The sequence below is a fragment of the Myxine glutinosa genome, chromosome 8, assembly GCF_964187855.1.
Source record: "Myxine glutinosa chromosome 8, kmMyxGlut1.1, whole genome shotgun sequence".
Taxonomy (NCBI): domain Eukaryota; kingdom Metazoa; phylum Chordata; class Myxini; order Myxiniformes; family Myxinidae; genus Myxine; species Myxine glutinosa.
The window spans coordinates 69,816,191-69,831,487 of NC_136268.1; the positions used below are offsets into that span (position 1 = coordinate 69,816,191).

Sequence of the window (15,297 nt, forward strand, 5' to 3'; positions counted from 1 at the left end):
TTTGAATTACTTGGTGGTGAGGTACAACACAACACAACAACTCAGGTACAGTCATTATCCTCAGCTAAAATAAGCCGCTCCTCAGTAACGACGCGTGGTGAGGCGTGGTAAGGCGAGCGTAGCGAGCTGAGCCAAGCTAGTATTCTATATTCTATGTCAGTACAAAAGCAAAAGTCTCAAACGAACAAACTAAGTTTGAAAATATATTATATCTAGTAGAAGTATAAGGACATAATAAGACAGCATTGTACTTGCATCTGAATTGCAAGGATATTTGAAAGCAATAGACTGATCAACTTTGGATCCCAGCATCACGAGTCGAGTGCTCAGACGATACCTCCAAATGGATAACCAAAATATCCCTAAAAGGAAGAGGCTGAACAACCAATCAAATACATTTACAACGGCAGTAAGGCATTGTGTGCAGTTGTCTATCCAGAAGGTATTTAGGTAGACTATGTATTGCCCATCAAGCGAGCAGTAAAATATCCCACATTCCGACCTCAACACCAAAAATCAGCGATGTCTATAGAACCCCTGGATAGTTGTAAAGTGACTTTACTCAGCCAGAAGCTGGGGGTAAATTGATTGGTAAAGTCAATCACTGACTTGGAGTAGAAACAATTAATTAGGACTGGCAGTCTTACTATGTCAACAGCACTACACCCAGATTTGAGACAAATTAGGCAATGCAGCTTTGAACATATGGTGATTTCCTATCGTTTCCACAGGTCTTTCACCATTTACATGCACAATGTACGAGTTCTCTGGATGACCCTATGATAAAAGATGGAGATTGGTCATTTAAGGCTCACAATGGAGCTTTGCACTGTGTATGTAATGGACAAAGACGTAATGATGCAATATAAAAAATGTATGATTGACATCGTATTCAAACCTAAATTCCAAGCTACATCCACTCCCCTAAAATAATGTGCAATTCTTAAAAAAACAATTCCACCTCGGGAAATGTTTTTCCAATGCCAATATATACAGCACCTTCAGAAAGTATTCACACCCCTTGACTTTTTCACATTTTGTTGTGTTACAGCTTGAATTTGAAATAGATTTAATTTAAAATCTTTTTTCACCGATCGACGCAAAATACTCCATAATGACAAAGTGAAAACGTGTTTTTAGAAAATTTTACGTGGGGTAAAATGATGATGATGATGATGCTAATGACCCAAACCGATTGTTCTGAGATATCTTGCATGTTACCACTCTCCCCCTCCACCACCTCAGCACCTACAACCTCCTCTCTCTCTCTCTTGACTCTTCCATGACTGTTCGCTGGTTTTCTCCCAACCGTGGCCCCACTGCCAGTTCGTTGCCCTTTAGCCCCCTGTCACCTCACTCTTCCAAGAACTATATTGTAGGTAAAAATAATAAAATAACAGGAAGCACACCTTCAAAGGGCAGAGGTACGCAAGTGACTTGCTCGATGACTGAGGTTGAGTCAGGGCCTGCAGAACCTCACGCGTGGACTGTGTGCTTTTTGAGAAAATTGAAACTGTGCGCTCAGTTGTCTGCTGCAGAAGCTTGCCAGCGGGAATCGTCCAACCAACAAGCCTATTCTTGTTTCCTTTCGTTTCCAATGCCTGGTCCTCTTTATGCCTCTCCTTCAGACCCTTTTTCTCCTCTGGCTCTGTCTAAACACGAGTTAAATCATTTCGGAAAACAATAAACACAATGATTGAAGAAAGGATGGCATACTTAATCTGCACAAGTATTATAAAAAGATGACAAGACTCACAAAACTTCGTGTTTCTATTCATGACCCGGTATTTTTGAGCAGATAGATTGTATGTGGAAGAATATGGGGTGGGGGAAGAGGGGGAGTTGGGGTAAGAGTTTTGGTCTACATTTAGCCATATTAACTCAGGGCAATGATGACAACAGAAAAAAGGCACACCTTCAGTTCCAAACCCACAGCGTCATCTTCCTCCACAAATGCTTTGCTCCGGGAATTTATGCTCTCATACAAAATCTGTTCAGAATCAGAGACAAGAATTTGGTGAGATTTTAAATACAAACATTTGATTAACTACCAAAGAAAGCAGAATTTTGGAAGTGCAAACCTTACCTGGGCCTGAAGTGAGCAGCTCTTTGCTAGCAAATCCTGCAGGAAGTCTGGAGGGCAGTGTGCAAGGGCAAAGGAGAGAAAATTCCGTCGGACGGACATATCGGTGCAATCACTACAGGAGCCCACACGGCTGCACACACTCCAAGCACCTTTGTATCCTGTGTGAACAAATAAAACAAGGAAAAAAACAACTTTGCACAAAAATAGAAACACTCCACTGATATGCACAAAATACCGGATCAGTTCCAAGTGAAAATACGTTTTAAGTAGTTTGATTTTGGAAACGAAGCTGGTCCAAGGGGCTTTACTAATGCCACTGTCACAAACAATGCTTTACTAACCTCATTTATGGATAGATAATCCGGAGTCCATACACACAGTACGAGTTTAAAAAATAGACCTCAACATGAGTCTTAAATAAACAAAGGGGCAATACCCTAGGCGCTCACCTGGTAGAATAAACAGTATACTACACTGACTAAAGGTATTTTAAACCAATTTCATTGGTTGCTACAAGACTGCACAGCATGTAGAATCATATTAACATCATCATAAGACTTTAAACAAAGAAGAAAATACTTATTTTGGGGGGCAGCTCCCACCCGTAAACCACTAAAGGGGCAGATTTTTTTTAATGCCGCGAACAAACTTTGGTACATCACGGGTGTAGACAGTTGTGGTCAAGTTTCATCGAAATCGTGTGTGTAGTTTCTGAGAAAAAAAATCAAATATCCATTTTTGGAGGTCAAACCTGGACCAACTTTGACTCCCCCCACCCCCGTAGACTGTCGTGGACTTCGATTGTCTTAGTGCCATGAACAAACTTCGGTACATCACAGGTGGTGACGGTTGTGGTCTCGTTTCATCAAAATTGTGTGTGGAGTTTGAGAAAAAAAGCAAATTCCTATTTTGGGGGGTCAAACCTGGATCCACTTTGACCACTGGTAAAACCCCTTAGACCACGATATTTTTTAATGCTGTGAACAAACTTTAGTCACAACACAACAAATATAATTTGTGCCAAATTTGGTCGCAATCCCATCAGCGGTTTGGGAGAAGAGGTTTCATGTGTTTATGGATGGACGGACTGATGGACAAACGGACGACACGCCATCGCATGAGCTCCCCTGAACTTCGTTCCAGGTGAGCTAAAAATGGATGAGAAAACTCTGGTTGTGTCGAATGTGACAAAACAAATACAATCCATATCATTAAAACGCTTATTTCTGAAGTTTGTAATCGGAACTTCTCTCCAGCTATTGCTCCTGTCGCCCTAAGATATGTGTGATACCATGTAGTTATGACTAACCCTTCCATATAAGCATACCTATGTCTCCAAATGTCTATAAGTGTGGAATAAAAGCTGAAAATCAGTGAAAAGTTTTGAATAACCCGCGCCATTTTGTTTTAGGCACAGTGAGACGCTGCACTTGATATCGAGGAGAAGAAGAAGACGTCCCGATGTGTGCCGGACACGCAGCGACTCGAGAGGCATGCTACGCCTTTCAATACAAATATAAATTCGATCAGAAATGTAAAGGGGATACTTACTAGTAACCACACTATAAGAGACAATACTGCAGTTGAATACAAAGTGATATTCAGGAGATCTGCCAGAATGAATGTTGGTGCCAACTGACACAATTATTTTGAAAGGAAGCGGAAAGGAAGAGGAAGGGCAAGTTAGCTTGTGTGAACATAAACACTATTTATGCCCATGAGTTTCACGGGTTACCGCTGGTATTATATTGTTGCACGTACGCACGCACACACACACACACACACACACACACACACACACACACACACACACACACACACACACACACACACACACACACACACACACACACACAATCCATCATTGGGTTTTGTGGGTACCAATCCACCATAAATAACATCTCCGACGCACCTTTCATCACCAGCTGCTGGCACAGTTGGCTAGCTCCTGCCAAGTCCTCTGAACGCAAGGCTTGCTCTGCTAGTAGTATCAAAACAGGACCACCACAGTTCTCACCTGTTGAATCTGAAACGATACCATCACCACAGCAAGCATGACAACTTACCGTATTTAATATTTATGAAATATTTGTTTTAGATGAAATCTTATCGTAATCAATATATATAATTATATATATATAATTTATATGAAATCTTTCATTTTCTCCAACAACTTCCTCTCAGGTCACCAATTTGGTTTCAGACCACTTCACTCCACCTTGGACATGCTGCTTCTACTCATCTAACAATGGATGGAGGCTCTCGACATATCTCGAGCTGTTGATACAGTCTGGCACCCTGTCTTACTCTTCAAACTCTCCATCTGTCACATCCAAGGCCAACTCCACACATGGCTAATTGCCTTCCTCTACTCGCGTCACCAATGTGTTGCTCTCGACGGAATCATTTCATATCCTCTCCCTCTCACGGCTAGAGTGCCCGAAAGGCATTGCTCTGCGCCTAGTCCTATTTCTGATCTTCACCAATGATCTCTCTGACTCACAGGAAAATCCCCTTTATTTGTTGATGATTTCACCCTCTGCCATGTCATCCCTCATCCTTCAGACAGGCAGACTACAGCACCTTCCCTCTTTTCAGACCTTGAAAAAAAAATCACAAGCTGGTCAAGCACTTGGAATATGCCTTTCAATCCTGACAAATCTCACACTCTCACTATGGCTCTCCAAAAAGGACCTTCTGGCAAGCCTCCATATACTCTCTTAACAACTCTTGAGGAAGCTCCGTCATTCAAGCTACTGGGTCTCACAATAAGCCATGATCTTTCTTGGGCAAACCACCTTTCAAAGTTGGCCTCCAAAGCCAGCTGCCAGTGGTGGTCATTTATATAGATGCTCGAAGCAACAAGATTTGGCTCATAACACTGCCTTGGGAAACTCCAGAGCCTCCATTGGGAGAGTGGACGACAGGGTTACGGCCTTCTATGCCATATGCAGAGAGATTGTCAAGCAAAGCAGGATTTTTTTTATTTTTAATTTTTAAATTTTTTTTGTATACAAGATCGAGGCTCGTGAAAGAGCGAAAAGGAAAGGAAAGGAAAAGGAAAAGGCCATGAAAGAGGATTTGAGACTGTGTCAAATGCCAAGGGCATGTCCCTTCCCAAACTGATAGTCATAGATCAGACTGTTTGCAAACAGGAAAGACAATTTCAGACGCAATGATGCATTCCATGATTTTACTTACAATATAGCACTTTCAAAACGATTCATGAATGCTAAATGATTCCTTTTGCCTGCGCTTGTGCTGTGTGTGTCTACATCGATTCGGTTCGGCTTGAAGGGCACTTTTAACCTGCAGTTACTAGTGGTGAATCTGTGATTCAAATCGTTTTTTAACATAGTTTTCAGCATTTAGACGAGACAGTGGCAATTTCAAAATGGTTAACCATAATTGTTCTGTTCCTGAATGCAAATATAACTCACGGAAATACGACAAACATCCGTAGATGAGAGGAATCAAGTTCGTAGCATTTCCTGTTAATACCATTAGCTAGTGGCAGCCGTGGTTATGACACACATAAAAACACACAAACGGACACTTCTCCTTTCAGCAATAAATGCAAAAATCTAGGATAATATATTTTATGGCCCCAGAACCACACAAAAGATACATACGGGTATTTATACCCGCACTCACAGCCCCCATACAACTCCCACTCCCAATCATCATTAATAGCAAATATCCTCATTTTAAATTTACCATGTACATCAACGAGCCCGATATATGACCTTCCCATCGGTGTTAAGAAGCAAGGAGATTTGGGTAGAACTTTTTTTTTTGTTGTTGTTGTTGTTGTTGTTGTTGTTGTTGTATACAAGATCGAGGCTCGTGAAAAAGCAAACATTAATCACACAAAAAGACAAACCGACACACAAAACACAAAAAACAAGGGGAGCGGCAGACAAGATGGGGAGAGAGGGGGGAGGACACAAAAGAGAGGGGGAAGAAGGGGAAGGACACAAACACAACATTTGAGAGCAGGGACATCGGGAGGACTTGGGGGGAGGTGGGAGAGGATTAAAACATATGAACACTGCAAGGACTCTGGGGTGAATTACCGGGGGTAGAAAAGATCAAGGTTTTCGATGGGGGAAGATAAGAGATGGTGGTGAACAGCTGTTTTAAAGACCTGGAGGGAGGAGTGGGATTGAAGGGAGTGGGGGAGTTTGTTCCAGAGGCGGGAGAAAAGGGGAATGAAAGAGTGAAGGTGAGCAGAGAGCCTAGACTTTGGCAGTTTAACCATAAGAGGGTTGCAGGCAGATCTTGTGCGACCTGAAGGAATATTGGGGGGACAGAGCACAGAGAGAGCTGGGGGAGCAAGGCCGGAGAGGAGTCGGTAGAAGACAGAAAGACCACCAACCTGCCTGCGGTGAGTGAGTGAAAGGCCCTCGGCGTTGACTACATCGCAGGAGATTCCAATGATTCTGAAAGCTTTGGCCTCAACAGCGTGAACCCGAGCAAGGTGTGAGGCAGGAGCACCAGCCCAGAGGGGGGAACAGTATTCCATTGAGCTGCGGATGAAAGCCTTGTATGTGGTGAGGAGCTCAGGTGTGCCAAGGAAGGACTTCGCACGACGGAGGATGCCCAGTCGGCGACTGGCTTTGGAGGCCAGCTTGGAAATGTGGTTTTCCCAAGAAAGATCATGGCAGATAGTGAGACCCAAAAGCTTGAGCGACAGAACTTCTTGGAGAGGATTGTTGAGAAAGTAGATGGGAGGGTTGTCCAGTCGGTCCTTTCGGAGAGACATTGTAAGAGTGTGAGATTTGTCAGGATTGAAAGACATGTTCCACTTGTTTGACCAGTCTGTGATTTTGTCCAGGTCTGCAGAGAGTGAGGAGGCTGCAGACTGCCGATCTGAGGGATGAGGAATGGAGCGACAGAGAGTAGAGTCGTCAGCAAAGAGATAGAGAGGATTTTCAAGAGAGTCAGAGAGATCATTGATGAAGACCAGAAAAAGCACAGGGCCCAGAACACTACCTTGGGGAACTCCAGCCTGAACAGGAAGAGGAGATGAGAGAAACCCATTCAGGGCCACACGTTGACTACGACCAGAGAGGAAGTCCGCCAGCCATGCGTGGAGATTTCCATGGATACCAAAGGAGGAGAGTTTGGAGAGCAGAGGAGGGTGCCAGACCGTATCGAAGGCACGTGAAATGTCAAGGGAGACAGCTCTAATTTCCTGTTTGGCGTTGAGGACCTCCATCCATTGTTGAGAAAGCAGAAGCAGCATGTCCAGAGTAGAGTGACCAGGTCTGAAACCAAATTGATGATCAGAGATCAAGCCATTGGAGAAGAGGAAAGATTTAATATCTGAAGCAATGATGGATTCCATGACTTTGCTGATAATTGGGAGAAGGCTGATTGGTCTGTAGTTGCTGGGATCTGTTTTTGCACCTTTTTTGTGCAAAGCGGTGATGTTGGCTGATTTCCAAGCAGATGGCAGATGACCTTGAGCAAAAGAGAGGGTGAAGAGAACAGAAAGAGGGAGTGAAAGAGCAGAAGAACATGATTTTAGGACCTGTGGGCTGATGCCGTCAGGACCAGTTGCAGAATCAGAGTCGAGGGTTGACAGAAACTTTTCCACCTTGTCAGGAGGAAAGGACACAGAGTCCAGGAGCAGCTGGGTACGACTGGGTACGGTGGGTACAGAGAGGGATGGGTTTGGGACACAAGATTTAGAGGCAAACACAGAGTTGAGGCATTCAGCTTTTTCACGTGCGGAGTCAGCCGTTAAGCCGTTTGAGGTGAGGGAGGGGATGGAGGGGGAACAAACACCAGAAACAGATTTGACCAGACGCCACCAGGATTTGGAAGAGGGAGACAGATAAGAGAGTTCGGTCTTGCGAATGGTGAGATATTGTTTCCTGGCTCTCCTGAGGGTGGACACACACTTGTTTCGGGCTTTGTGAAAGGAAATGAGATTTCCTTCCGTTGGATTTGCTTTCCAGGAGACGAAAGCAAGTTGTTTCAGGGCAACAGCCTCACCACAAGATTCCGTGTACCATGGACGGGAGGAAGGGTATGACAACTGAAGACGAGATGGTATAAATCTGTGCATGAGAGAGAGCAATTTACTTTGAAAGAATTCCCAGGATGAGTTGATGTCAGAGGCGGTAGAGATGGGAGACCAGTCCAGATGATTGATGGCTGCTTGAAGACCGTGCCAGTTGGCCTGAGTGAAATGCCAGACTCGTCGACGCTGAGGAGGCTCTCTGAGAATGGTCAGAGAGATGTCCACTTTGACAAGCACATGATCAGATGAGCCGATTGGAGCAGAAGAAGAGCAGCAGACATTTTCAGGGAAGTTTGTCATAACCAAATCCAGAAGAGAAGATGCTCCGTTGACTGAGATCCGGGTCGGGAAATTGACAGATTGTGTCAGTCCCAGTGAGTCGCAGAAGTCCTTTGCTGAAGAGCCATGGCTGGTGAGAGAGGTACCCACACCCAGCCAACTGGCATGGTGACAATTGAAATCACCACATATGAGGAAGAGAGAGTTGGGATGGGTAGATAGAAGTTGGTCCATATTATCAGACAGTGAGATGTAGATGGAGTCATCGCTGATTGGTGGACGGTACAACACACATATGAACAAAAGGTGGGAGCGAAGGGGAAGCCGTAGCCAAAGGTATTCCTGGGGGTGAGGTGGAGAGAGGGCAGTGGAGGGCGAGTGAGGAAGAGAGTTTTTTATAAAGATAGCAACCCCACCTCCAGGACGAGGCTCAGGTCTATCATACCGGAGGAGGGAGTAACCTGGGAGAGATACCAAGGCATCAGAGACATCATGAAGGAGGAAAGTTTCTGTTAAGCAGATCACATCTGGTTTGTCAGAAGCAACCTGTATGGAGAGGTCAGTCAAGTTTGAGCGAAGGCCCCGGATGTTTGAGGTCCATACCGTTAATGAAGAGGAAGGGGGAGCATCGGGTCCAGAACAGGGGGGGGAGGGGTAGGGTAAGATGTGGAAGAGGAGGAAGAGGTAGGGAGAGCTGTTGAAGGTGTGTCAGAGATTTCAGAATAGCTTGGAGAAAGGGAAGAATGGGGCAGACAAAAGGTTTGATGGAGATTGGGTGAGGCACAGTGAGGTGTTATTTGAGGAGGGGGAAGAGCAAGGCAGGAGGTTTGGGGAGATGAAGGTGAAAGTTGGAAGGAGGAAGAAGCAGGGAGGATGCTTTGAGGAGGAGGGGTGAGAGGGGAGTCTAGGAGGGGAGGAGCGAGGGAGAGTCTCGGAGGGGAGGGGTGTGGGGGGAGTTTAGGAGGGAGGGGAGGGAAGGGGCAAGGGGGGAGATTTGAAAGGGATGGGTGATGGGGAGGATTTGGAGGGGAGGGGTGAGATTGGATTTTGAAAAGTGTACGATTCATGGGAAACGAACATTTTTTGCAAAATGAGTTTGAGACCTTCGAGTCAAAAATACGTTTGAGGACACTGGAGGAGGGATGGAGTTCTGGATAGTTTATGGAATGTAGAAAGGAGGAACTGTAAGAGATGGTATTATATATATTTTTTGGAATGAATAGATTTGGTGAGCAAGACGAAAGCATCCTTTTGTAGGAAAAGAAGAAAAGGGTGTTATAATATATGAGAGAAAATAGTTGTTCAGGGGAGAGATTATACATTTCTAACCGCGTGATCGCGAACGAAGAACGAACAAACAAAAAGAACAACAAATAAACGAATAAGACCTGGGAAGGAAATATTTTTGGGTTTTTTTTTTTTTTTTTTTTGTGAGTACAGATATTAAACAAGGAGGTACGGGGTGAACGACTGGTACGAAACAGAGAACGAAAATAATTTCAGCGCATTCGACGAATCGCTGAGAGAAAAACAAACCACAAGGTCTGATACGGTACGGTAGTCTAAGCCTACGAGTACTAGGCCGCAGAATACTCGATACCATTAACCGACGATTGTGTATACATGAACGAAAACCTTCAGCTTCAGAAAACCTTCTTCTAAAAACCTTCAGCTTTTCATGGGCCCACATGGTCGGGAGTTTTTGCCATACAGGCTGGACGAGTTGATCAGGAAGTTCTAATATTTCATTGTGCAGTGACACCCATTTCTTGCAGTTATGTTTCCAAGCATTTTCGGCTTCTATAAAGGTTTTTTCAGTCATTCCATGCTGCAATCCTTATCTGGGAGGCATGAAATATGTCCAGGCTGCCCCGATGAATTTCATTACTGGGGGTTTCTGTGGATGCATGCCGAGCAATCTGTGGCGGATTACAATATTTCAAAAGTGTATTGGAAGCAAGCTCACTGGCATATCGATGGTAGGGTAGTTTATTTTATACATTCTTCTTATGGATTGAAGTGATGCTTGCAAACTTCCATGCAGAGGAGAGGTGCCCAAAGGAAAAGGACATACGGAGTAGTACAGGTAGAGGGGAAACAAGAACAGCAGAGCAGCATTTGTGAACGTAAGCACTGATTGCTGTCTAGGCCCTTTGCCGAAGCATGGTCAAGACCGGACATATAGTCTAGGGCGATTAGTAATTTCGTGTTTTTTGTTTGTTAAAATTGATTTAGCAATGGATTCTGCTTCAGAATATTATAGAGATGTAAAAAAAATAGGGTTCCATTTTTTCTTTTACATCTAATAGGTAGTAATTCGAAGAAATCCAAGATGGCCGCCATAAAATTTGGAAAATACACTTTTGTGCATATCTTTGTATCTAGATATCATATAAACATGAATAATATGTCCTTTTATATGTTTTCAGACCCAAGGAAGCCATATCTGCCATTGTTTTTACAGAAAAATGCAAGGAAATTAAAATAGTGGGCAATATACCAGCCAAAATGGAGACGGCCGTCGTGAAATCGGATCGTATAATTTCCCAATTAGAATCGATTCAATAAACAATCTTCACTGATAACATTTATTTTGAATACACACACACGCACACGCACACACACACACACACACACACACACACACACACACACACACTCGCACACACACACACCTAAACATAAACGATGAATGAACATAAACGATCACATAAACGAATGCCTCATTCATCCTCATCCATATCTATCACACGCGGTTCATTGATGTTTGCTTTGTTGTTACAACTGTAACCCACACACCCACAAACTTCAGTACAAGGAATATTGTTATTGCGACAGCTACATCTTCCCATACACCCTTTCTTGCACCCACAGTTCACGAGATTCATTATTGCTTCTGGGGCTGGAGGATTCAGGCATCGACTTGGGGCATAAACCCCATCATCCGAAAGTAACTGCCAACCATACTCGACAGGTGATGGAAGGGACGGAAGGCTTTCTGCTGCCTTTCTCCATATCATTGCGATATAATGTGCTCGCTGAACGTGTAACTTTAGCGAACCAGTGGTAGGTGGAAGACTCTCTCCCTCAGCAGCACGGTTGGAGAATAAGAACCAGCGAAGCTCGTTTACTTTCGTGTGAACTTTAGACTTGTACAGCAGACAGACGAAGCGTTCCAGCTGGGAACACACTTCTGGTGACGGATCAGTTTGTCCCAAAGACTCCAGAGCCTCCCATATCTTGTTGTCACATGTCATGAAGACCTTAAAGCACCAGTCCTTGCTTTGGCTCACTGTGGTTGGCGAGAAAAGTCCAGCCTCGACCCATGCCTGATCAATTCCACTCCCTTCCACGTATTTTCCTAATGCAGCTAAGGCCCAAAACACAACATGTAGCTCACCAGGTCGGAAGAGGAATTGCTTCCTGATGTCCTCGCGTTCCACCCACAGCTTCATCGCCAGGTCGTATAGCTGCAAATCGAGAGTCATGACTGTGATTGCCTCACTCCCCATAACACGAGTTGTGATGTTGTGAGCTCTCATCAGACCCGTGTACAGTGTATCATAGTCTGTAGGAGGCGACCTTATCAACGGAGGAACGAGAGCAACATTGGTCTTCTCACTGGACGAAGATAGCAAGGAATTGAAGGCTCCCCACGTCCCCGGAGCTGTGAGTTTGACGTCAACTTCTCCTTCTTCCTCGAAGTTCAGGCATCCAATCATCCAGGTCATATCGGTTTTCTTGTTCTTGTCTTTCTCGGGTTTTGATGTGAGCAGCTTGCAGTCGCTCTTTCTCTTCTCGGGTGCTGGCTTCTTGCAGGTCAACGTTTTACAGCCAACTGCATCATGTATCGTTTGAGCTTTTGATGACCGGTCAAGTTCAATTGGTGGTATCATGGGTGATTTCTCCGGTGATACAGGCTGGTAGATCGCAATTGCTGTACCATGAAGGGTATTCATCCCGCAAGGAGTTGACTCTAGAAAATCGATGTTGTCCATGGCAAACCAGACGAACGTGTCCTGAACCAACCATGGTGGTAGACAGATGCCTCCGGTGGACTCCATTTGCTTCAGTACGGAGTTGGCAATGCTGGTCTCAATCTCCATGACCTTTTTGTAGGAGATGGCGAGGTCCAGATGTGCAAGTTTCTCTACAAGCGCCTTGGATCGTGTGTTTTTGTGTATGTCGAGAGCTAAGCCCACACTCAATGGAGTTTCAAATCGTTGTTTGAATGATCCATCCTCGCTTCTTGGTTCGTACGATACCTGTCGGTCAGATTTATAAGCACCGACAAAGTGCTGCGCCAACAATGATGCACTCACACCAATGGAGTCCTCCCTGTTGCTATTTCCTACTTTCCTTGTTCCCATGACTGCATGCTTGCAGAAGATGTTGAGCATCGGGGGTGGCTTGTAATCAGCAAAGGTTCCATTAAATTTCCATGCTGGGGAAGATGCGATGTCTTTCCTCAATATTTTCGCAGCTCGCAAAAGTACTTTAAAATCGTCTTTGATGCTGTCTGCTGTAATTGTGCTTGATATCATGTGGTCTTTGAGCTTTGTGGAAAGAATCTGCTCTGGCTTTGTTTTGTTTGAGGGCCGGCTGAAATGAACATCGGCAATGTTGTCTAGGATCAATTGTTTCAGGTATGGCTTATAACTATGGTTGTCTGAGACCGGAAAGTCGTGCTCCTTAAGTAAATTGACATAGGTTACATGAATTTCATTCATATTCAGCACAGCATTTTCAGTAGTATCATTCAACGCAGTTTCAACAATTTCAATGAGTTCAAGGTCTGATAACACCTGACCAAAGTTAACATTGGTTGTTTCTGTTTGTTTTTCCGTCTTAACTATAGCACGTTTGGCCTTAACTACACATGGTAAATGATATTTCATGTCCTCAGCCATTGCTTGCAATGGGTCAGGCGAACTTATGACACTGTTCAGTCTCACTTTCAGATTGTCATTACTTGTTTCTTGGCCAATGTTTCTGATCTGGAGTCCCATGTTCTTTGTTGACACATTGTGTAGTTCACTTCCTCTGTCTTCCTGGCATATGACACATCTGAGCGCGTCAAATGTCTGTTCTCGGGAACACCTTCTGGATGTTGACGTGCTTTCCCCTAGATCACTAGAACTTGGTCGTCCTCTCTTTTTCAGTCGGATTTCTGCGGCACTGCCTGATGTTGTTCCTTTCTCAAACCTAGCCTTTGCTCGATCAATGTGCATCTTATTGGTAACATCTTTGTAACAAGCTTTATGGTAGCGGAGACCTTTTGCGAGCAATTCTTCAGCAGAGGAATATTGCAAACGTCTATTCAATGATGCAAACTTTGTTTCACCATACGTGTACTGTTCCTCAGCACCTGCCATCAGTTTCTCGACAGAGGAGAGTTTTGGTTTCGTTACAAAGGTTGTATAGTCTGTTTGCCCTATGGCCATTTGGCATACAAAACAAAGTCCGAAATCTACTGACTTCTCAATCTTCCTGGGTGGTGAGTCACTCATCTTGAAGGTAGGTGTAATTTTCTAGACACTCTTGAACTGTCGTCGGTCCTGCAAAGATAGATACTACTATTCAGATTCACATTTCGTCAACACAGTCAAAACCAGACCTTAACTAGATGGTGGAAACTTAATTAACCGATTTCATGCCGGCCGACCCCACTTTGGCTGGTATATGTCCACTATTTTATTTTCCTTGCATTTTTCTGTAAAAACAATGGCAGAAATGGCTTCCTTGGGTCTGAAAACATATAAAAGGACATATTATTCATGTTTATATGATATCTAGATACAAAGATATGCACAAAAGTGTATTTTCCAAATTTTATGGCGGCCATCTTGGATTTCTTCGAATTACTACCTATTAGACGTAAAAGAAAAAATGGAACCCTATTTTTTTTACATCTCTATAATATTCTGAAGCAGAATCCATTGCTAAATCAATTTTAACAAACAAAAAACACAAACAATATTGTTATGACATATGGGCCTGCACTAATAAACCTCTTTGGTGAGAAAGACAGAGTCCAGTAGACAATTCAGAGTACAATGGGGACAGAACAGGATGGGTTGGATACATGAGATTTGGTGGCAAAGATAGAGTTTAGACTTGCTGCCTTATCTCAGGCAGAGCCTACAGTGATGATTAGGGACTGGATGGAGGGGAACATACAGGGTGTCTCAAAATAGATGGAACCCATTAACATGATAATAATTTATTACTCAGACAAGAAACTCCAAAAAAGATTACATTTCCTGGAAGCTGATATGATAACAATAAAAAAAACTGAAGATTTGAGGTCTCTAGCTCAAAGGCTACATTTATTAGAGCACATGTTCCAAATGACCGCCTTTGCGCCTTAGACACACTTGAAGCAGACGAGCGAAGTTGTCAATCACTCTGACACACTCTTCCTTCCTGATGGCACGAATCTTCTGGGTGATGGCCACTTTCAGTTCAGAAATGGATTGAGGACGATTCTCATACACGTGGTCCTTCAAGAACCCCCAGAGATAAAAAATCTGAGGGGTTCAGATCGGGTGAATGCGGAGACCACTCGGGTTCGCGGCGCCTGCTGATCAGCCGATCAGGGAATCGGTGGTCCAGCCACTCCATTGTGATGTTGGCTGTATGTGGAGTTGCCCCATCTTGTTGGAACCATTGCACATCTCGATTCACGCCACGACGTCTCCCAAGTCCCCTCCAGAACTTGTTGAGCACCACAATGTAACGCTCCTTTGTGACAGTGACTGCCTCCTCGTCTGCGTCTTCAAACCAAAACGGTCCGATTATGCGGTATGATTATGGTACATCAGTGACAGACTTTATATGCACCACCATGATTTGAAGGAAGGGGCCTGGTTTGAGAGTTCAGCCTTGAGATTTTAAAGAT

General features: G+C 44.1%; 1 protein-coding gene across 1 annotated transcript in view; it reads right to left on the reverse strand.

The window, feature by feature from the left end:
* The window catches only part of LOC137418561 (NBAS subunit of NRZ tethering complex), a gene marked incomplete at its 5' end in the record, with an annotated part of 165,726 nt that overhangs the window by 62,709 nt on the left and 87,720 nt on the right, over positions 1–15,297 (reverse strand). Inside the window, 4 exon segments of the mRNA XM_078783373.1 lie at positions 1,410–1,652; positions 1,916–1,990; positions 2,087–2,244; positions 3,999–4,112. Of these exon segments, the coding sequence (XP_078639499.1) occupies positions 1,410–1,652; positions 1,916–1,990; positions 2,087–2,244; positions 3,999–4,112 (590 nt within the window).